Raw genomic sequence first — 23,812 nt, forward strand, 5'->3', positions numbered from 1 at the left:
TATATCAAAATTTGTAGTATTAGAGAGACTCTGCTTCCAACTTAACTTTATGATACATATCTCACACAATCCTTCATTTTCAACGTATTTATTGAGCACCTACAATGAGCCAGGTGCTGTGTTATTCATTGGTGAGTCAAAGATGAACAAGCTCTCTGATCACACTGAACTTACATTCTGGTGGGGTCAACTTGAAGGGAGAAATATCAAGGGTCAAAGCACATTAAGGAGAAATGTACCCAGATCCAGATATGCATTTCAGATGGAAAATATCTGAAAACTGAATGTACAATAGCATTGCCTTCTTGCTTGGAGATATAAGTATGACTTCCCCTAGATTTACTACATTTTTAAAATTATTAGCATTTGATTTTGATGTTACATGATCTAACCAAATATTTTCCTCTTTGATTCAAGTATTCCTAGAAAGCCTGACCCTGAGAGAAATGATCATCCCAGAAGTAGGGTATTGGGACTTCTTAAAATAATTAAGGCAGTTTGTAAATACTTAGGGTATAAAGATTCAGAAGACTGTCACATTGTTCTGGACATTGGGGACATCAAGAGATTATCATTAAGGCAACAGAGAACCTCATTAGCAAGAAAGGGGGCAGGAACAGTGAAGAAACCTTCAAACAGAGCTGATAATATGGCTTTTGAATTCAGTATGTCCAGGTGACTATTGTCTGAACCAAAACTGACTTTCCAGAATGATGGACGAGAAAAAGAACCAGAAACTAACCATGGATATAACATAATTCATTTCTAAAACTTTTGCTTCTACAGAAAAAAAAAAATTTAAGCCCAAGATTAGCATCTATGCTTTAAATTATTTGCTTCTTTATTTTCCACATTTAGTCATTGGAAGGAATCACCCTCCATCATCTTCAGTTACCATTTTTTAAGGATAGACATTTGGTACATAAAATTCAGACTTTAAGGTCTACAGAGCAATGATTTTCAATACTGGCTGCCAATTTGAATCACCCGAAGAGATATGGAAACACTGGTGCCTAGATTTTACCACCAGACATTCTGATTTCATTAGTCCAGGTGTAGGCAGGGCATAGGGATTTTAAAAACTCCCCCAGTGTGATCAATGGAAAGCAAACACCAAGAACTGCTAATGTGGAAAACCTATATCAACCTTCTTGCCTAATCATCACATTTTACATATGAAGCCCAAAATGAACACGTGGCTTTTTTTAAATGTGTGTGTTTTTTTGTTTTGTTTTGTGTTGTTGTTTTGTTGTTGTTGTTTTGTGTGTGTGTGTGTGTGTGTGTGTGTGTGTGTGTGTGTGTGTGTTTAACCTGGCTTTTTAAATTTTAAAGAACTGTCTAGATGCCAAGCCAAAGCCAAAACCTGGATCCCCTGGTTCAAGACTCTTCCCTGTGTCCTGCTATAATTCATCATTGCTGACTTGCCAACCACCACCAAGGCCTGTTCACCCAACTCCACCTTGACCACTTGTTTCTTAGCCCAGGAGAATGTTTATACTTCTTAACTCAGCCTGAAATACGAAAGCTAAAACATCTTGCAATTGGGAAGAAGAGTGGACTTATGTGAGAGAAAAGGAGGCCACTTAAGACAAGACACAACCAGAAGTTTCAGAAAACAGTCATTAGTCAGTAAAGACCTGACTTTACCCATACACCAACTCAGCAAGCTTCCAAATAAGGTCCTTCAACCTTGAATGAAAGGTTGGCATGACAAACAGTTATTAAATTCAAAGAATTGGGGTTGAAGTTGGGCCACGTATATTGACCATTTTCTTAAAAATATCTTATACCTATTCATAATTAGCCTTAGGTCATGATTAGAGAACTGCACAAAGACTTTAAGAGATTTCCAAAATTGTATCTTCTATAATTAGGACACTCTGCTGGGCTAAGTGGATCTCAGTGTATGGCTTTGGCCATAAAATCAGCTACAGAATATCAAAGGAGTTTAGAGACATTTTCTATTGAAAAGAGAAAAATTTACAAAGAAACAATAATCTCTGTCCCCAATTCTCTTCTTTTGTTGGTAAGAGAAGAAATGGGGTAGGAGGGAGTGTCCCCAAACTGTGTTCACTGAACTTTCTTTCCATTGTAAATTTATTAGTGTTTCTTTTTAAAAGCTATTCATGACCACCCTGACTGGGTGGCTAAGTTAAAGAATCGTCTCATACACCAAAAGGTTGTGGGTTTGATTCCTGGTCAGGGCACATACCTAGGTTGTGGGTTATTTTCCCAGTTAGTATGAGTATAGGAGGCAACTGATCAATGTTTCTCTCTCTCTCTCTCTCTTTCTCTCTCTCTCCCTCCCTCCCTCCCCCCTTCCTTACTCTAAAAAATTCAATAAACATACTGTTGGGTGAGGACTAAAAATAAATAAGTAAATAAAAAATAAGCTATTCATGACCGTACAAAGTTAAAGTATCTAGATGGACTAGCTTGTCCTTTTAATAAAGCATACTGAATTACTCGTATTCAAGATGGGGATACTGCATGTAGAATTTCCTAGGAAACTCTTGAAGCTCTGGTCTTTTGGGGTAATGTTACTCAAGAAGATTCTTTTAATATACCACCTTGTTGTAAGGCAGGTAAACTTAACAAGGTTGATTATAGAGGTGGCCTGTGTAGAATCTGAGAGCTCATGAGAGTTTCAGATCATCTGGTGGTCTTCTGAAATTAAACCTATGAACAAATTATGTAGGGAGACTCAACATTCCCACCAGCTTTCTCCTCAGACCATCTCATGAGCTCTTGGAGAGGCCTAGCTGATGGCGGAGCGTTGTTCTATTGGAGATGATGGATTTTAATTCACTGGTGCCCTGAATTACAGTCTGTTCTAGCCATTGTAACCATCTCTTGAAACACAGAAAGCAGTGCACCATCTCACCATACTTTTTTGGCATTTTCATGTGAAATGTTAAAGTTATTTGGAGGAGTTCAACCAATGTGGGAAATATTTCTTAATAAAAAATCATTTGTTTCTTGATTTTTAAAAGTTTAGATCAAAGACTAGCAAACTCATTCTGGAAAGGGCCAGAGAGCAAACATTTCAGGCTTTCTGAGCTATAGGATCTCAGTTGCAGCTGCTCACCTCTGCCATTGTAGTATGAGAGCAGCCATAGACAATACATAAAACTGGGTGTGGCTGTGTTCCAATAAAACTTTATGTACAAAAACAGTCAGCAAGCAGGATTTGACTGGATGGGCATAGTTTGTTAACCTCTGGTCTAGGTAAAGATATTTGGTGAGAATGGCCATTGTGTGATGAGAAATACTGTCTATTTCTCCCAATTCCTGATAAAGGTTAATGGACAAGCATGGGATAAGGATAAGAAGTATATGGATAAAAATATTTTTGGGTTTGAACGTTCAGATCAAATCATAATAAAAAACAAAGATCTTTTTTCCCACCAATCAGTATTTTGAATCCAAAGTTGAAACTCTCTTCCTGTTATAAAACAATGTTCCATCTCTTCATCATTCTACCCTAAGTTTCTGATTCCTAGTTGATAGAAATTTATTTTTTTCTTAGCTTTAGCCCTTCAGTAAAGGCATCATGTAAATCCAAGACAAAATCAAGATGATCATGACAAGGAGGACCTGGGACTAGAGAAAGATAAGGGTTAACCTGTAGAAGGAGGTCAAGTTTCCATAGCAATAATGAAATAGTATTCACTTTGTGATTTTAACACAGGACTGATGCCTCTGTTATCAATGCTAATTGTGATTTCAAACTCATCTACACACATCAATATCCCATGATTATCCTAGTGTTCAAAGCTCACACATAGCATGCTAACAGTTTGGTAAATTCTCCAAAATGTGTTCAAATATCTCTAGGTTCGAATTTAAACAATATGTCATCCAAAGAACATTTATTCCCCATCATCCGCTTCATGCCAATTTACTGAAATTAGCAGCTTTGGCTTCATTGTGACCCATTTTTGTTAGTAAAACTGAAGAACACGACTGCAGCCAAGTTGGACAAATTCCACATTGAGAATGAGCGCTGGTGCCTCTGCAACAGTTGGGTAATTAGTTAAAAGTTCACGAAAATAGTGGCAGACGTGGAAGAGCACGTGGTCCTGTGATTTCACATGGAACCAAGCACTCTGTCATCACTCAGGTGTGAAATTAATAAAGAAAAAGAGCATCTTCTGTTCCACAGAAGTTGAACTGCAAGTAAAGCCACATGTTCATTCTTTGGAACCTCCTTTCCATCCTCTGTTTCCACCCAATCTGGTGTGGGAATGTGCTGCTTATCTCAAAAGGCCTAATTCTCTGCATTGTATTTTCTATTGTCAAACTCCAGTAAGTAGCTACTATCTGACAGTACACATTTGGGGGGGGGGGGGAGGGACTACCATTTTGATGTGCTAAGAATGAAACACTAATCATTATGAACAGGGAAGTCAACACAATTCATGTACTAATTAGCATCGCATATTAGCTGATTAAAAGCAAAACACTGCAGATTGGAGCACTGAGGAAAAGATGACGACAGAGAAGATTATAGGATTAAGCAAGCCATTATTTCTCAGTAAGTGTTTGAACAGCTTGTGGGAGATGCTCCAAGGCTGGCTTTCTCTTCCTATTGAAACCCTGTGTATTTTCTCACCTGTGACTGTTTACAGACAAGTATCCTGATTTCTGCTACCAAAGGATTTCCACAGAGCAATGAGGGCTGGGCAAAGGTTCCCTTTAATTCCAAATGACAAATACTATGGCTGGGAACTACGGTTCCCCACAGAAGTGTTCCCATGAGGGTCTCACAACACAAACAGGTGCCAGCCCAAGTGTCCCCTACCGGAATTATGGAGACACAGGCTAAAATTCCATCTTAGAGCTGAATGTGTCCCAGAGAGCAATGCTCAGCAGCAACCACATCTTCCCTTGCCACAGTGTCATACTTCTCCCTCTGACACACTTCCTCATCTAAACATAATACAGAGGGTGCCTCTAGCTAGGAATTTCCCAGCAACTGGACTTTCTTGATTCATCCACCTCGTTTTCACTGGATGGCTGGTGTGTCCCAAGAGTGAGGCCATAACATTGTATCCATAGTACATACTGAGTTCTTCAACACCGCTCCCCAACTAGACCGACATTCCCAGGAAATATTATGTGATAAATGGGGCCAATGAAAGCACTTCTTCCTGGCTATTAAAGCTTATCTAGATGTTCCCCCATCCAGTCCTTTAGATTCAGATGGAAGGTATATCAACCATCTGAACCCAAGGTTAAAAGCTAAATAAGGCAGCCCTCCACATGCTAAAGGCAGGGGGACAGTTTCATTTCTAAGCACCCAATTATTTCTAAGAGGTAAAGTGCCCAAACAATCATGTTGGTTTTAGAGAACACAGCCTCCCCCAAGACTCAGTTCATCTCCGTTCAAGTTGGCTGCGCCTTCCCTCCATCCTCCTTCTCCCCTCCTGGACTCTGGCTGGCTTTCCCAGTTTGAAATCTCCTGCAGCATTTCTGGTAATCTACAACGCTTATCAACCAGCCTCCTTGGGGGCATATTGAATATCAGACAAAAACACTGCAGAATTGGACAAGCAATTATTTAGTTCTACAGTGATTCCTAATGATGAGAGCAAGCCGATTTTCCCTCGCGGCACTTGGGGATGATGAGGAAAAACTGAGATGAGCTCACCAGTCGTTACTTGACTTTCAGCGGTCTGGGGACAGAATGTGCTCTGCGAGCTGCATGGTCCAAAGAATACAAAAAGAGACACAAGCCAGCGTGGCCCTTACGCTGAGCTTAATTGGCCTTTTATGAAATCATGCTATTCAAGATCTTCTCTCCAGTTGTTTTCTCCAAGCTGGCTCTTTGCCTGCTCTATCACTGAGCAAAGGAACTCCGCGGACACATGAGTTGAAGAAGTCAGACAATAATTAGAGGAAGCCTGTGACTGAGAACCTTAGGTGATAGCCGTTCATCCAGAAAGCACATATTGGCTGCTGTAGCATCTTAATTGGGCCCTGTATATGTATGAGATGAGCTGAGCCTTCCATTTCAGATTTAACAATGCCCGGGAAGCTTGGCGTCCAGCCACTGCCTGTAAAGGCCATGTCTGAGCCACATCCCTATGGCATTTGTAAACCATCTGCCTTGTCACAGCCATCAAAGAAGGTCAATTGGCCACCACGCCATATGCTGAGTCTTCTAATCTTTCATTTTCCATTCTTTTTCCCTTAAGGCAATCATATTGTGTCACACTAAGAGTTTAGCAACACCTACCTCACTATTTTGGAGGACAGATGCAATGATTTTTTTTTCATTTACATATTCATTCAACAAATAATTACAGAGGCATTGAATGTGGTACCAATGACGCAGCAATAAATAAGACAAAGAGCTTGTATTCTGGTTGGGGAGACAGATGATGAGCAAATAGTGTGATGAAATTTCATTTTGAAAGAGTTGTATTAATACAAGATAAGACTCATCATGAATTTGACATCTCAAGTTTATAGTCAACAGACCTGGTTGCAGAGAATAATCCAAGGAAAATGTTCATATAGATTCTGAAAATGATACTTTGTTTTCTCTACTAGGTTAATGATTTTGATTCTTGGATTTGCTGTGGCAGATTTCTCCCTGGGTCATAAAATATTTCCCTTTGCAATGACTATGATGGCTACTGCCACTGTTTTTCTTATCATTTTTATTGTGGTAAATGTTGTTGTATGCTGAGAGCCGGAGGAATTCACTGCTCCCCAAATAGAAGAATCATGCATATTGAAGTGCAGAATCGAGCACATTGAAATTTAGGCATTAGCAATGAAGAAACCAGCGGTCAGCATCTGCCTATAATCTTAACTGGAACCTGGATATCTCTAGGCCTTTGGACCTTTTTAAAGTTTCTTGAGCATTTTGCTTGCAAAATAAACACTGGTTTTTAAAAGTTAAAAAAAAAAAAAGAGTGTGATGAGAAAACCTGCTAGCAGCGACTTTAGGAAGTTTACAACGTCAGTATGAGACCTCGTGGTTATTGGGTTAATCGCTCATCCTGCCCAAGAAAGGGAGACTTCATTGGGGTTGGTAAAACTCTCCTTCCTCCAACGGCTCTAGTTGGGACCCATCTCTGGCTCTGGCTTCCATCTCTCATTCAGAATAAGTTCCATCCCTGACAGAAGCCTGGAGTTGCTGGACCAGGAGAGGCTGAGGGCAGGAACCCCATGGACACGCTGCTTCTGCCTTTGCCATCTGAACAGCAACCAAGGCTGCCTCCCCTCAAGTCAGCCACCAATGGAGCCACCCTCCTTCTCCTCACCCCTGATTCAGAGAAACAGAGGAACAGCCAATTAACCAAGAAGGTTTCTCTGTGAGGGCTCTGAAAAGGGAATCCTTCTGACCATGAGTCCTCATATCATACTATTATTATTATTAGCCATCATCCTTGAGAATTTTCCATCATGAAGAGCAAACACCATAAACAGAATGAAAGAAGCATTATCTGTATCTAAGCATACCTCCTAAGGGTCTGCACTGTACTAATTTTGCACCAACAGGGGCTCACTCACTAACTCTTCAATTGATTAGGCTATGGGGTAAGTTATTCTAAACAGGCATAAACTTAGATCACTTCATAACAAGGATATATATGTGCTTTGTTTCTTTTTAGACCATTTTGTTCTCTAAAAAGGCTAGCGGGGAAAGCCAGTTTTAAAACGCTTGGAAGCTTCTTTCCATTTGGAAGTAACTTTATGTGTCAGACTCACGTTGTGACTTGAATATATTTTCAAAAATATTTTAACATCAAATGCCCCATGTGTTTCAAACTGGAAAGCTCAATGTTCCCATCAAACCCTTCCACAAAAGATATACTCTGTAATCTCATGTGCATAAGCTAACTCCCCAAAATAGGATTGTTAAAGAAAATATAGGTTACTCAATTAAATTTGAATTTCAGATAAACAACAAATCTTAACTTTTAGTATAAGACTGTTTCAAAAATTGCACGGGGGATGCTTATACTAAAAAAGTATTCATTGTTTATCTGGTCTGTGTTTTTATTTGCTAAATCTGGAAACCCTATCCCAAAGAAAAGTTCTGAATCCCTCACAGTCCCCATCACCACTCACCACATTCACCACCTTCATTCCATTCCTGATTGAAGCCCAGTCTTCAAAAGTAAATGGGAAGCCAGGTCGTGTGCTCAGTGGTTGAGCATCAACCTGTGAACCTGGAGATCATGGTTCAATTCCTAGACAGGGCACATGCCTGGGTTGCGGGCTCCATCCCCAGTAGGGGGCATGCAAGAGGCAGCCAATCAATGATTCTCTCTCATCACTGATGTTTCTATATCTCTCTCCCTCTCCCTTCCTCTCTAAAATAAATAAAAATATGCTTTTTAAGTAAATGAGAATACTGATAAATACTGAGAAGAAATTATAAATCACTTGGTATTGAAGATGATTGAAAAATACAGTTGCCACTGGCTGGGAAAACAGGGAATTAGATAACTTGTGTAAAATCTATATATGCATACTAAACAACATGCTCACTTTCAAAGACTTATGCCATAATTAATGTGTATAAACCTTGCACAATTGAAACCTATATATATATATATTTGGAGTGCTTAAGCCATAGAAAGTAATTCTTAAATTTCCAATTTTTTCCTAAACATTCTTTTATTGATTTCAGAGAGGAAGGGAGAGGGACAGACAGATAGAAACATCAATGATGAGAGAGAATCATTGATTGGCTGCCTCCTGCACCTCCCCCCCGGGGATGGAGCCCGCAACCCGGGCTTGTGCCCTTGACTGGAATCAAACCCAGAACCCTTCAGTCTGCAGGCTGATGCTCTATCCACCAAGCCAAACCAGCTAGGGCAATTTCCCAATTCTTAATAGCTACGGGGACCATGTTCACATTTTGTTTTGATATTTCGATTAATCTGCTTAATCTCACCTAATCTATTTTCTCTCTCTTTCTCTAGTTACCTGAACAAGAATAAATATCTGTCAGTTATTGACAAAGATGCATTTGGAGGAGCATACAGTGGACCAACCCTGCTGTGAGTAAGACGAACAAAAGAATATATCCGTCTATTTTTTCTTTTCTTTTTCTGGACGAGAGGTAGGCATTAGGAGGAGCAGCTGTTTGTGGGTAGGGAATGTTGTTGACTTGGACAAAGACTTCTGCTAGTACTTTTCTGCCCAGCTGTATAGGCTACTGTTTGGAAGAAAACCCTTGTTCTTTGAGACTCAGAAGGCCCCACACTCCACCGTGCCATCCTGCTGCCTAATCAGGCAGCCACTTTGGTGTGGATATGCCTGGGAGGCCCTCTCATGGGGAAAAAAACAGACATTTTTGAACAGCTGCTGTTTTCAAAATTCTGAGACATGAGGTCTGCAAATAGGTGGCAAGCACTCTAGTTTGCACAAAAACTTAGGTGCACAATGCCTGGCACAAAGAAGGAAGAATATAGGTGATAGCTGTATTCATATCTGGAAGAACTTATTGTTGGGGAAGATGGGATGTGAACGTCATGGAGAAACATCATGGAAAAAGTACCTATTTGTAAATTTCCTCTGATGTACACCTCCATGTCCAACATTGATCAAGTTCTGTCAATTCCATCTTCCTCTGGCCTCTCCATCAGTGCTGTCTTTTCACCCCCCTTGGTTTGGCCTTAGTTTAGAAACTCACTGAGTATCTAGTCAAGTCCCTGCCAATGGAGCACAGCACCTCAGGAGAAGCACCAGTCAATCAGTAGAGATCAAAGGAAATAGTAGAGGCTCTATGTATATTTATGCTTTTAAAAAAGAAGAACAAATTAAGTGTTAATAATATTTTTATATACAGACTAGAGACCCGGTGCACAAAATTTGTGCTCGAGGGCAGGGGTGAGGGTTGGGGGGGGAGGGCGGCGTCCCTCAGCCCAGCCTGCGCCCTCTCGCAATCCAGGACCCCTCAGGGGATGTCGGGCCTAAACCAGTAGTTGGACATCCCTCTCGCAATCCAGGATGCTGCATGCACCGGTGACCATACTTTTCATACAGGTGAAAGGCATCTTGCTGTTGTATGGGCATCTACTTTTTTTTGCCCTAATTATAAAAAGTAGTACATTACATGATCCTTCTGAGGCAGTAGTACCATTTTCCCCATCTTATGGGTGAAAAAAATGAAGCAGAGAGAAGTTAAGTAATTGGCTTTGTCACACAGTTGTAAGTGTCAGAATCAGGGCTGACCACAAAATGTGCAAGCCGGAGTCCATGCATGTAATCATTGCATCATCCTGTATTTTTTCAGTGTTAGAGTAGCTTCGCCAGGTTTTAATTTTTAAATGTAAGAGACTGTTCCCAATACATAGGGTAGGGTCCCTAGGCCTGGCTGGCAATCAGGGCCATCTGTGGGGTGACCAGCAGGCGAGGCAATTTGGGGGGCCCCCACTGGCACCCACCTGCTGGCTGGCCCCACCCTTCCCACCACCCTCCCGCCACCACCACCCTTCCCACCACCCTCCCGCCACCACCACCAGTCACCTCCCTCTCGGGGGGCAGTGCATGTCATAGCCACCTGTCATTCCACTGGTTGTTCCTCCATTCGGTCGATTTGCATATTAGGGTTTTATTATATAGGATGGCCACTATCCCTCAAGTGTCAGGTAGGGCAGTGATTCTCAACCTTTCTAATGCCACAACCCTTTAATACAGTTCCTCATGTTGTGGTGACCCCCAACCATAAAATTATTTTCGTTGCTACTTCATAACTGTAATTTTGCTACTGTTAATAAATCGTAATGTAAATATCTGTGTTTTCTGATGGTCTTAGGCGACCCTGCTAGCAGTTCTCAACCATGAGGAACTGTATTAAAGGGTCATGGCATTAGAAAGGTTGAGAATCACTGATAAACATGTGGACACAAGATGGCCAGCAGGGGAGGGCAGTTGGGAGGGACCAGGCCTGAAGGGGAGAGCAGTTGTGGGGGACCAGGCCTGCAGGGGAGAACAGTTAGGGGCAATCAGGCTGGCAGGGGAGCAGTTAGGCATCAATCAGGCTGGCAGGCGAGTGGTTATGGGGTGACCAGGCTGGCAGGCAGAAGCGTTTAGGGGCAATCAGGCAGGCAGGCAGGCAAGCAGTTGGGAGCCAGCAGTCCTAGATTGTGAGAGGGGTCCCAGATTGGAGAGGGTGCAGGCTGGGCTGAGGGACACACACCCCCATGCACGAATTTTGTGCACCAGGCCTCTAATCTCGTATAATATCCTTGAGTTTGCATTACATGTATCAATAAAAAATAAACTTCAAAATTAACCATTGTTCTTTGCGCTGATCAAACTAATCATTTGAAAAATCTAAGGGTCATGGCTCTGCCACCTTGGTGTACAGAAAAAATAATCCTTTTTATGTTTTTCTTTCTTACTCAATGATCATCACAAGATCATACTGTTAGATGGCTGAAGAAGTATAGCAGGGCTCTTTTGGGCATTCCTAAAGTGCACAGGAGTGTTGAATACATGACTTTCTAGGTTGCTCATTTTTTATTGAGGTACAATTTATATACAATAACATGCACATTTCTCAAGTGTAAAGTTTAATGAGTTTTAGCAAAACTATGCCACTCTATCCCAGTAAAGGCTTAAAACATTTTCTTCATCCAGAAAGTCCCCTAATGCCCCGCCATCCTATAGACACCTACCTACATAGCTTATTATTTTTCTAGTGTAAAAATCTACAAGTAAAATTGTTAGGTCACAGGATACATGTATATTTAACTTTATAGGAAATACTGCAAAATATTGAGTATATTGCCCAGAATGGTTGTCCCATTTTCTGTTCTCACCGGTGAGGTCTAAGAGTTGCAGGTTGGCAAACCCATTGCATTATCAATCTTTTTTATTCTAGCCATTTAATGGGAATAAAGTGGTATCTCATTGTGGTTATACTTTGTGTTCCCTGATTATTAATGATGTTGAGCATTTCCTGTACTTATTATCCATGTGTATATTTTCTTTTGCAAATGTCTGTTCAAATATTTTAACCATTTTTTTTAATTTCTCTATTGATTAAGGTATCACATATTTGTCCTCATCTCCCCATTCCCATCCCATACCCCTCCCCACACATGCCCCCACCCCCCTGTTGTCCTTAACCGCTAGTTAGGCTCATATGCTTGCACACAAGTCCTTTGGTTGATCTCTCCCCTTTACCCCCACCCTTCCCTACCCTCCCTCTGAGGCCCAACAGTCTGATCCATGCCTCCTTGTTTCTGGGTCTGTTCTTGTTCATCAGTCTATGTTGTTCATTATTTCCCCTAGATGAGTTAGAAATACACTTATAAGAACCGAAAATGAGACAAGCAATAATGGTTATGGTGACAGGCAAATGAATCAGTCTGTATTTTAACCATTTTAAAAATTGTGTTGTTTTGTCTTTTCATTATTAAGTTGTTATCCTGGGTAAAATTTTTGGCCTAAATAAAATCAGTTTTAGTCATAACTACTAGCTCTCCCCCATCCTCTCTCCCTTTTCTCTTCCCTTTCTAAGAAGAAATGGCTAATCTGAAAAAAACACGTGCAACATGTGCATTTACTCACTTTTTCTACAGGCATTTTACTGAGCACCTACTGAATGCCAGGAAAGTTAGAAGGGTAAGACACAACCTCTGCTTTTAAATAGGTTACAATCAAATTTTGGAGAAATGGGAATAAATAACTGCACTGTGAATTTAATGTAAAAAGAGCCATAAGAGACATTAGAGAATCAAGATTATCATTTTTGGTTAGGGTAACCAACAAAGGCCTCATTTAGGGAGGTGATATTTGAGATGGTCTTCAGATGAGGGGTAGAGTGACAACAGAGATCCTATCTCATAAAAGAGTAATATGCAAATTAACCATCACTCCATTGCGCCCACAAGGCACACCCACAAGCCAATCAGGAGCAAGTATGCAAATTAACCCAACCAAGATGGCTGCAGCCACGGAGAGAGCAGGAGGGAGGCTTGGGTTTCCCTGGCGATGGAGGAAGCCAAGCTTTCCGCACACCCTGGCCGGCCCAGGCCTCCACTCCAGGCTACAAAGTTTCAATTATAGAAGATAAATAAATCCCAACAGAAATGGCTGCCACCACAGAGCAAGCAGAAGGCTTGGCTCCGCTCAAGGCTACAAAGTTTCAATTGTAAAAGCTAAATAAATCCCAGATACCAGGGCCTCCGCTTGGGTTGCCAGGGGGCGTGGCAAGCCTGCAAACCACCACAGGCCCCTCACCCAGGCCGCCCCACACCCCAAGGGAACCCCAACCCTGATTCAGAACACCCTTCAGGGCAAACCAGCTGGCCCCCACCCATGCACCAGGCCTCTATCCTATCTAATAAAAGAGTAATAAGCAGGATGGCTGCCCCCATGTGGTCAAAGATCCTGTCCCCATGTGGACACAAGATGGCCACCACAAGATGGCCAGCAGGTGAGGGCAGTTGGGAGGGACCAGGCCTGCAGGGGAGGGCAGTTAGGGGTGACCAGGCTGGCAGAGGAGGGAAGTTGTGGGGGACCCAGGCCTGCAGGGGAGAGCAGTTGGGGGTGACCAGGCCTACAGGGGAGGGCAGTTAGGGGTGACCAGGCCAGCAGGGGAGCAGTTAGGCATCAATCGGGCTAGCAGGGGAGTGGTTAGGAGGTGATCAGGCTGGCAGGCAGAAGCAGTTAGGGGCAATCAGGAAGGCAGGTAGGCGAGCAGTTGGGAGCCAGCAGTCCTGGATTGTGAGAGGGATTCCAACTGCCCGTTTAGGCCCGATCCCACAGGGAAGTCAGACATCCCTTGAGGGGTCCCAGATTGGAGAGGGTGCAGGCTGGGCTGAGGGATACACACCCCCATACATGAATTTCGTGCACCGAACCTCTAATAGAATTATAAGAGAAAGAAAAATAAATAAATCTAAGGAAAACATAGGATGTGTTCAAAGAACTCAGAGAGAAAGAGAGAGAGAGAGAGAAACTGGCAGTTCCAAAATAGTCACAGGGATAAACAGCATAGGGAATATAGTCAATAATATTTTAATAACTACGAATGATGTCAGGTGGGTATTAGACTTATCAGGAGAATCACTTCATAAGTTATATTAATATCTAACCACTAGGCTGTACACTTGAAATGAATATAATATAAACTGTAATTGGGAAAAAGAGAAGAAAAAAGAAAAGGAAAACATAATTTCGGCTGAAGAATAGTGTCTCGAAGTGTGTTGTGCTGAAATCATATTGTGAGGAGTATGACCTGGCTCAGCAGGTGGGCTGACCCACTGAAGGGTTACCATGGATATATTACTTACGGTTGCATAGCCTGTTACAGTGTGTGGCTCTCTTCAACTCACCCCCATGCCTTCTTTCCCTCGCCTCTGCCCTCCCTCAGCCCTGACTCTATTAGTCCTGGATACCTCTGTCCCAGCCACTGCCTCGGGACTGCTCTGGGCCTCCCGGCTATTTGGCAGGCATTGGACCTCCCTCAGGGGACAGGAGATCAAAATCGAGCCTGAAGACCTGATACCTGGAGTTCCTTGTCTTCCTTTCTGTTTGCTGAGCAGAGCCCTCAGAGCAGCTCTCTCGGAAGAAAGGGAACCTCCTGGGGTGGGAACCAGAGGAGGTTTGTCTGCAAGGCTGCCCTGCTCATGGGCTGTGAAATGAATTACAGAGATAAACAGACTTTGGCAGTTCCCCTTTGGGCACCAGCCAGACTATGCCAAGGGGCTGAGTTGCCGAGGAGGCAACCGAAGCAGGTTGTCCTTCCTTGGTCACATGTCTTCAGAGGCCCAGCAAAGGAGAGGGCCTGAGACCATTTTGTGGAGTCTATGAGAGCTTCGAGGGAGGTCACAGAAGAATTTGAAGAGGAAGAACAGACAATTACCTTTCCAGAATTGTCTGCATTCTGGCTTCTTGCTGGGAGCCAGAGGATGGTCAGTCTAGCCCTAGAAATCTTCAGACCAGAGAAGTTGTGTCGACAACTCAAGTTAATTGATCAGCAACATCTTTTACTTCCATAGCCACCAATATGAGAAAAACAGGAAGGTTACTTTTTATAACTACTGAGAAATTTGCATAGCATTTCCCAACGAGGGGGCTGGCTCTTGGTGGGAGAGATAATGGAGCTATTGCAAAGATCCTCAAAGTCATACAAACCTTTGCAATTCTTCAATTAACTAAAAGTACAACTAGTATCATCCTCAAAAGTATTTTACTTTCAAAAATAGAAGTTCTGCAGAGCACTGGCCTTCTTTTCATCTCTGTCTCCATTCACTTCCTTCATGATCTCATCCAGTCCTTTGACTGCCTAATGCCTGTGCTACCCAAATAGAAATCTCCAATTCCGACAGCTCTCCCAAATTCCAGACTTTTCAATACACTGCCTACTTGACAATGCCATTTGGATGTCTCATAGGCATCTCAAATCTGATCTGTCTGAAACTGAATCCCTGATCATTCCTTCCAAACCCGCCTTGCCTGCAGCCTTCCCCATCTCAGGAAATGACAACTCCACCCTTTTAGTTGCAGACCTGAAATCCTGGAGTCATTCTTAACTTTTCTCTTTCTTTCATACCCTATATCTAAGCCATTAGAAAATCCCATTGGCTCTATCTTTTAAAGCTATACAAACACCAACCATTTTCAGCATCTCCACTGCTATCACTCTTGTCCAAGGCATCATCCTCTCTATTGTTGGTATCCTTGTTTCCACTCTTTGTTCTCTTTGGTTTACTTTCAAAGCAATAACCAGATAGATCCTTTTAAAATTAGTTTGTACCATTCCTTTGAAGGCTTATGATCTCACTCTGATGAAAGGACAAAGTACTTTTGATGACCTACAAGACACACATGATATGGCCCCCCATTACGTCTCCAACTTCTTCTCACACATTTCCTAAACTCCTCAAACCCCCTCCCCCAATACCACTGTCTCAGCTCCAGCCACCCTGGCCTCCTTGCATGCTCAAACACACCAAGGTGCACTCTCACCTCAGGGCCTTTGCACTGGCTGGTGTCTCTGCTTGCAATGCTCTTCCCCAGGTATCAGCATGGCTCTCCTGCTCACCTCCTTCAGACCTCTGCTTAACTGTCTCCTCAGTGAGGCCTTCCTTGACAGCCTCCATCATCTCTAATTATGACCACACTTCTGCGCTCTTCCTTTCTTCTTCTCTATAATTCTTTTCCCCATGATACTAATAGATATCGGCTAACATTCTGCAAGTTTTACTTTTTTTTTTTTAAATTCTCTCTCCTCTGTAGAATGTAAGCATGAGAAGAATAGGAATATCTGCATTTTAGTTTACTGCTATAGCCCAAGAATCTAGAATTATACCTAAGACATAGAAAGCAATGAATACTTATTGAATGAATGCATATTGTGTTTTTAAATTCTTTTAAACAAATAATTAGATAAGCTCACTGCCTTGAACTTACAGGTCTTACACCCTTATTTTTAATTTAGTATTAATAATTTATTAAACTGCCTTTTAAGTAGTAAATTAATCTTCTTTCTGCTCTTAGATGCATTTCATCTACCAATTTACAGATGTGGCTACATGTTCATAATGATCAGCTTCTACACAGTGACCTTTAGAAACCCACATTCATTACAAGCAAGCGTAACAGACACTTATATTGCGGCAGAAACACTGGCAAGCCAACTGGTGCTTATTTCATTTGCAATTAAATTCATCAAAGGTTAATGTTAAATAATGATGACAAAAATGGGGAAAATGGAAATTGTTCTATCGTTTGGACATGCTACTGTACATAATTGCTTCTGAGGAGCAATTTGTTCTTCCTGTGACATCAAATATCAGTTGACTCTTTTTTATTTTCTAGCATCATAAAATTGGGTGACCTTCTTGCCTTGTATGTAACCCTATAGGCCTCCCTCTCTCTAAATTCAGGTCCTGTTAGTTTCATCAGACACTTAACTTGAGATGGTTCCCATGACCTAGACAATTAGACTTCAAAGTGTCTGCCAGGCTAGGCTCCGCTGCATGCTGTTTTGTGAGTCAATACTTGCTAGAGACAGATGCTCATGAAGCTTAGTGCCCATCACGTAATGAACTCTGTGCAAAGTGCCAGAGTCAATGAGAGAGAGGGAGGCCCTCCAGCTTGTAGGTTTCTATCCACGTGGCTACATTCACAAATTCAAAATCCCTTAACTGCTTATAGCTACTCTCCTTTGTTTTATTCTGAAAACAAAATTTAACTACATTTTGAAGATATTATTTCATAAAAGAAGGTACACTAATAAGAAATCCTAGATTCAAAGTGGTCCAAAAATTTAGATGAATGAGAAAAAAATTCAGCTTCAGATAATTTAAAACGATCCTGCCCTATTGAATTGTAGGATTTCTACAGCTGAGGCTCTTCCTCCATCAATTCCAGAGTTGGCAGACTCTGTAGAGTGGCTCAGTTCTCAGCAAGTATTTGTTCAAAGCTCTGCAGTCTTGTGTGTTAAATGAAGTAATTAAAAGTTGAAGATGACGGCATGTAGTCCAGGGCCCGCTTCCCGGAGCAGCTCCCTATGGCTGGAGAAGGAGAGAACTGCCCCGGATCCTTTCTGGATTAATTTGTTCGAAAAGGAAATAACAGAAAAGTACTCAACATGCAAAAGTCTTGTGAAGAAAATGAAGGAGAAGCACAGAACATGCCAACGACCCAGGAAGACCACCCTTCAGAAGAGGTACCACAGGAGGCAGAAGGCTTAGGGGAAAAAATAAGAGTAAGAAACAAGTTGGTGGTGATGCATTTGAAGCAGACATTCACACAACGATCCTTATCCTGAGTGCTTTAAGCCTGAATTCTCTTTCTCTTTTTTTTTTTTTTTTTTTGTAGGATAGTAAAATTTAGCCCCTGCTTTCTTTCTGTTCACATTTTCTGAGGTAACTTTTACCTTCATTTTACTTTTAATCATCTGGGAATTTGGTTTTAGGTAGTTTCCTTGTTGCCAGCATTTTGTATTTTGACTCATTCTCCAGGTCTGTTTTTCAATTGGGAAATTTCACCCAAATGCATAAAAATATGTCTATTCCAGAGTGCCCCTGGTGGTCCCTCGGATCTGTCTCTTGCTTCAACAGTATTTGAATGGAACAAACCAAGGGACGCCAACCCAGCCTTCAACCACCCACTAACCTCTTCTCCAGTCACCACCTTGGGAACCACCTCAGCCATCCTCAGCCTCTGAGACCAGGCAACACCATTTTTTGTTTTTTGTTTTTCTACCTTAACTCCTTATTGCTGAACAACCATGAGCTCCCAAATTCATCAGAATCATTCCCCAAGGTGGAGGCTGCCGTCAATAGCCTGGTCCCCCAGCACCTGCAGGCCTCCTGCACCTACCTCTCCCTGGGCTTCTATTTCCACCATGACGATGCAGCTCTGGAGGGCCTGGGCCACTTCTTCCACAGGTTGGTGGAGCAGAAGCGAGAGGGAGCCCAGCTTCTCTTAAAGATGCAAAACCAGCTCGGTGGCCGCATTCTCTTCCAAGCCTTCCCAGGATGAGTAGGGTAAAACCCAGGACACCATGGAAACTCCATGGTCATGGAGAAGAACCTGAACTAGGCCCCTGTGGGTCTGCATGCCCTGTGTTCTGCCCACGCAGACGCCCATCTCAGCAGCTTCCTGGAGAACCACTTCCTGGATGAGCAAGTGAAACTCATCAAGAAGATGGGCGACACCTGACTCACCTCCACAGGTTGGGCTGGGTGAGAGTCTCTTCAAAGGCTCACCCTCAAGCATGACTAGGAGCCTTCAGAGCCCAGAGCCTTTGAGGGACCCCTCTGCTTCTCCCTGGTGTCTGGTTTTTGCCTCTCCCTGAAATCACTAGTCATTCTTTTAACCACTCTGGAGCCTTCTCCCTTATATTGGGCCAAATAGAAACAATAAAGCTTTTTGCAGCAAATAATAATAATAATAAATAATACAATGTTTATTCCATATTGTAAAGTAAAATATAGCAAGTTGCAAAGCGGCATGTTTAGTAATAGCTCACATATGTAGGGTAAAAGTTTGTGTGTGTATACATGTGTGGATACATACACACATCAAAAACTTAATTGTGCTTAGTGAGCAGTTCATTAAACCCATTGATGTGCATTTTATTTTTGCTTATATGTATTTTTAATGAACACATGTCATAGACAGAGTGAAATTTTTTAATTTCTTTATTGATTGAGGTATTACATATGTGTCCTTATTCCCCCATTACCCCCCACCTCCCATTCATGCCCCCACCCTCCTGTTGTCTGTGTCCATTGATTAGGCTTATATGCATGCATATAAGTCCTTGGGTTGATCTCTCCCCCTTACCCGCACTGTCCCCTACCTTCCCTGAGGTTTGACGTTCTGATTGATGTTTCTCTGTCTCTGGATCTATTTTTTTTTTCATCAGTTTATGTTGTTCATTATATTTCACAAATGAGTGAGATCATGTGATATTTATTTTTCTCTGCCGGGCTTATTTCACTTAGCATAATGCTCTCCATCTCCATCCATGTTGTTGCAAATGGTAAGAACTCCTTCTTTTTTACCGCACAGAGTGAAATTTTTTAATAAGTGAGAGAATCAAATAATTTGCAACCAGCTTATAAGGGCAATGGGGGTGCCTAAACTCTTGATGAGATAACTATCCTATATAATAAAAGCCTAATATGCAAATCGACCAAAGGGCAGAACAACCGGTGGTATGACCCGTTGCTATCATGCACACGGACCACCAGGAGGCAGACGCTCAACACAGGAGCTGCCCCCAGCCTGCAGGCCCCAGGCCAGCCAAGGCAGGTACCAGCAGGGGCCCCCTGATCGCCCCGCCAGTGGCCCCACAGATTGGCCCTGATCGCCAGCCAGGCTTAGGGACCCTACCCATGCACGAATTTTGTGCACTGGGCCTCTAGTTAAAATATAAACCTCAAATCACCTCTGCATATCTTAGCCAGAGTAATAAAACTGGTAATTATTACAGGAAAAAAAAGTCAAAGATAATGCATTCAGTATAACCTTTTATTTCCTCTGCCTCCTGAAATCTCCCTAAAAAGATGGAAAATGAAATTTTAATATACATAAATCCACAAGGACAAAGAGGCAGGTGAGGCACATCAATAGTATGGAGAGCTACAGAAAAGCTAGAGGACAAGGAAGGTGAAATTTGGAGTACTCATAAGAGCATACAGTCAGAGGCAGTTGCTTTGTTCTGCAGAATCTCTGAGGGGGATGAGGTTTAGAGGTGATGGGTGTGGCATGGGGCAAGAGTTAGACATGGGACTAAAACAGAAGAATTTATTGAAGGTCTATAACTGGAAATGTTAATCATCTACCCCAGTCATACAAAATGCCTGCAGCAGCCAAGTACATCTCCTCTAGGCTGAGATTTGAGGTCTATTTAGTTGAATAACCCTAAAACAAAAAGACCTCTGCATTGATATTTTAGGTCCAACAGCACAATGGCCAGCTCCCTACACAATTGTCCTAAAGCAAAGTCTGCACATGGACAAGCTCCCAATCTGCTTTTCGGTGGCTCACTCTTAAGCATGAATGTGCCACCAACGATCACTAGCCAATGATTGCTTCTAATGAAAGACTGAAACCAAGATAAACAAATGTGGGAGGAAGGAGGGTTCCTCTTCTAAGAAGCTTGAACTTCATTCTGTAGACATCTGAGGAACCATGGGCTTCAAACTAGGGAGCAATATAATGAGATCCAAGTTTTAGAAAGAACATTTTGTTCCAAGTCTGAAAGTGGGATTAGTAGACTTTCTGGGAGACCAGTCAAGAAATTTTTGCAAAATTCAGATGAAATGCAATTCAGACCTAAACTAAGGTGGTAGTAATGAGAACCATGAGACTGTAGACATATAAACAGTTGAGCTGACATCTGATCAGGGGGGTTAGCCCAATTGCATTTTACTGTAAATATTTATGGCAAGGGCAAGAGAGACTCTAAGAGGATACAAGCCCTGGAAGAGAGTGGACAGAATTTAGGAAATAAAGAAATACCAGTAGGCTTGGAGGGAAGAATCATTCCACTGGGCTACTTTGAGTGGAAGGCTGTGCTACGTCTGTTGGGAAGCATACAGGAGCTCCTTCCTTCCTTTCTGATAACCCAGACTGTCTGATTAAAACTGCAGATCTCACCCAGCCAGCCTGGCTCAGTGGTTGAGCATCAACCCATGAACCAGAAAGTCATGGTTTGATTCCAGGTCAGGGCCCTTTGCCAGGGTTGTGGGCTCAATCCCCAGTGTGGGCATGCAGGAGGAAGCCAATCAGATTCTCTCTCATCATTGATGTTTCTATTCCTCTCTCTGAAATCAATAAAAACATATTTAAAAAAAACTGCAGATCTCTGCAAGGGAAGTTAAATTCAAAAAGAGGGGAAATGCAATCGTTCCCTTTACCTGACTCTGTAAGTGCCAAAGCAGCAGGAGCGGAGCAGCCTGGGTCAGCAGAGGACAGCACCTCAGGAGCACTTTTGCAGCAACAGGCGTAATGGATACGTAGAGCTACATCAAGTAGCTCATGCCAATGGGGAGGAACATGGCTTCAGTCAGGTTCCAATTAGGGCTGTACGTGGCCTTAGGCCCCTGAGATGAGGTTGGAGAGGAAGGCAAGGGCCAGATCTACAGGACCTTAAGGGGCACCGCAGGAAGAGTAGATGTTATTTGTGGTATAACGGGAAGTCACTGCAAGTTTCTGAGCAGGAATGTGAACTTTCTCACTTGATGTGTTATGACTATTCCAGCTGCTGTGTGGAGAATGGATTGGGAAAGATTAAGGGTGGATCAGAAAGCTATTGCAGCAAGAAATGATGTTAATTTAAACTAGCGAGCTTACATTGGAGATGCAAATACATGGATTCAAGAGTCTTTTGGAGTTCAAATCTACAGGTCTTTTGCCAATTAAATAGAGAAGGAGAAGGATGGGATGAGGGTGAGGAGATCAAAAGTTGGAGATAGACCTGGTAAGTTGGAGATGACTGTGAGGTAGCCAGGTCAGACAAGCAGTTGGATATGCAAGTCAATATCTTGGCTAGGGCTATATTTGCCGGGTTTCTTGTTTCTCCCTTGAGCCCAACAAACTAAATTGAGGCAAGGATGGAATTAGCATTCATTGAACACTCCTATATGCCAAGGACCCAGTACATTACAGTTGCTCCTGTCATAAGGTTTATACACATTTTCCATTACCTGCGTTTTCCGTGCCTTCCCAGGCATCCTCACTGGGACCCAACTAGAGGCACCTGGGATACACTCATTGCAGACACTCAGACCACAAAATCAATTCCTCCCTCCCAGATTCCAAAACGAGTCTCTCGAGGGTTGCTGTGCCTGGATCTGTGTTCAAAGACTTCAGAGACCTCAGGATAAAGGATAGAGAAAAGAAGAAGAGAAAAAGAAAAAGGAAAAGGAAAAGGAAAAGGAAAAGAAAAAGAAAAAGAAAAAAAGGCTAGAGAAAAGTTTGTAGGACATGGAATCTTAGGACTCTAAACCCAAATGACAGTTATGGCTCTACCCTTGGTTTGCTGAGTCTTTGGACACAACATGCCTTGTTTCTTTGTCTTAACTTCAGTATCCACCTGTTTCATAAAAATGCTGAGAATTCGAGATGAGACTCCGAATGATCTAGAGCATTTTAAATAATGCAGATCCCTGGGCCACGCCATCAGAGATTATAGTTCCGTTGGCCTAGGGTAGCTCAGGCGTCTATACTGCGGGTGCTTCTGACACTGGTCCACGGTGGGGGCTGAACTGGGAACACTGATTTGCAGATCGGTGAGTTACCAGTTTTCACCAAATATCTGCCTCAGTGACATCCCTGCCACTTAGACCACTATGGCAGTTCTAAAATTAGGCATCAAATTCTTTGATACTCCTCCCATTGAGGGACGGGCTCTGTGTCCCCTGCCCTTGAATCTACCAGTTGTCAGAACGCTCTCTCCAGAAGCTCCCTCTCAGAAGCTGGCCACCATGATGTGAGAAACCCAAGCCACATGGAGAGGCCACAGCATCATCCCAGCTGAGCTCAGCTTTGAATCGTCCCAGTGCTGACACCAAGCATGCAGGTGACGGAGCCTGCGACCCCCAGCCATGGGGTCGCCAGCCATCAAGTCTTCCCAGCTGAGCACCAGACATCACGGAGCAGAGACAAATCTATCTTGGCATGCCCTGCTCAAATCCCTGACCCACAAAAACTACTCTTAGAATAAAAGGATTGTTGTTTGATGCCACTTCGTTTTGGGGATGTTTTGTCACACAGTAACTGGAGTGGTTCTGAAAGTGTTTTCTCAAGAAATATTAATACAGAGAACAGACTGACAGTTGTCAGAGGGGAGAGGGGTTTGGAGGCTGAGTGAAAAAGGCGAAGGGGTTAAAAAGTACAAATTGGTAGTTACAGAATAGTCATAGAGATTACAGCATTGGGAATATAGCCAATAATATCATGATAACTGTGTGTGGGGCCAGGTGGGTGCTTGAAACATCAGGGGGCCACTCTGTAAAGTAATTGATTTTCTAACTACTCTGCTGTACATCTGCAACTAATGCAGAATGATAGTGAGTGTAAACTGTAATTGAAACATAAAAAAGAAAAGAAAAATTTTAAAAATCTAATAAAATACAAACACATTGCTTGGAAGGATAAACTTTTGGAAATAAACACGCACAGTCCGTGTATCCAACACTGACAAAAAGCATCACTGGATAATGAGACACCTAAGTTGCTTCCAGAAAACTAGAGGCAGAATGATGGCTACACCTTGGAGGTAGCATGACCAAAAGAAAGACACGCATCAGAAGGACAGTTAGGCCAGAGAGCAAGGTCCAGCTGCATTTACTTCACAATTGTG

General features: G+C 42.5%; 1 protein-coding gene across 1 annotated transcript in view; it reads left to right on the forward strand.

Moving 5' to 3' along the window:
- The window catches only part of TSHR (thyroid stimulating hormone receptor), a gene marked incomplete at both ends in the record, with an annotated part of 92,505 nt that overhangs the window by 63,636 nt on the left and 5,057 nt on the right, over positions 1–23,812 (forward strand). The window contains one exon of the mRNA XM_079767712.1: positions 8,949–9,026. Coding sequence (XP_079623838.1) covers positions 8,949–9,026 — 78 coding nt within the window. The remainder of the gene's footprint in view (positions 1–8,948; positions 9,027–23,812) is intronic.

Source organism: Cnephaeus nilssonii (assembly GCF_951640355.1).
Source record: "Cnephaeus nilssonii genome assembly, chromosome: 4".
NCBI classification, from domain to species: domain Eukaryota; kingdom Metazoa; phylum Chordata; class Mammalia; order Chiroptera; family Vespertilionidae; genus Cnephaeus; species Cnephaeus nilssonii.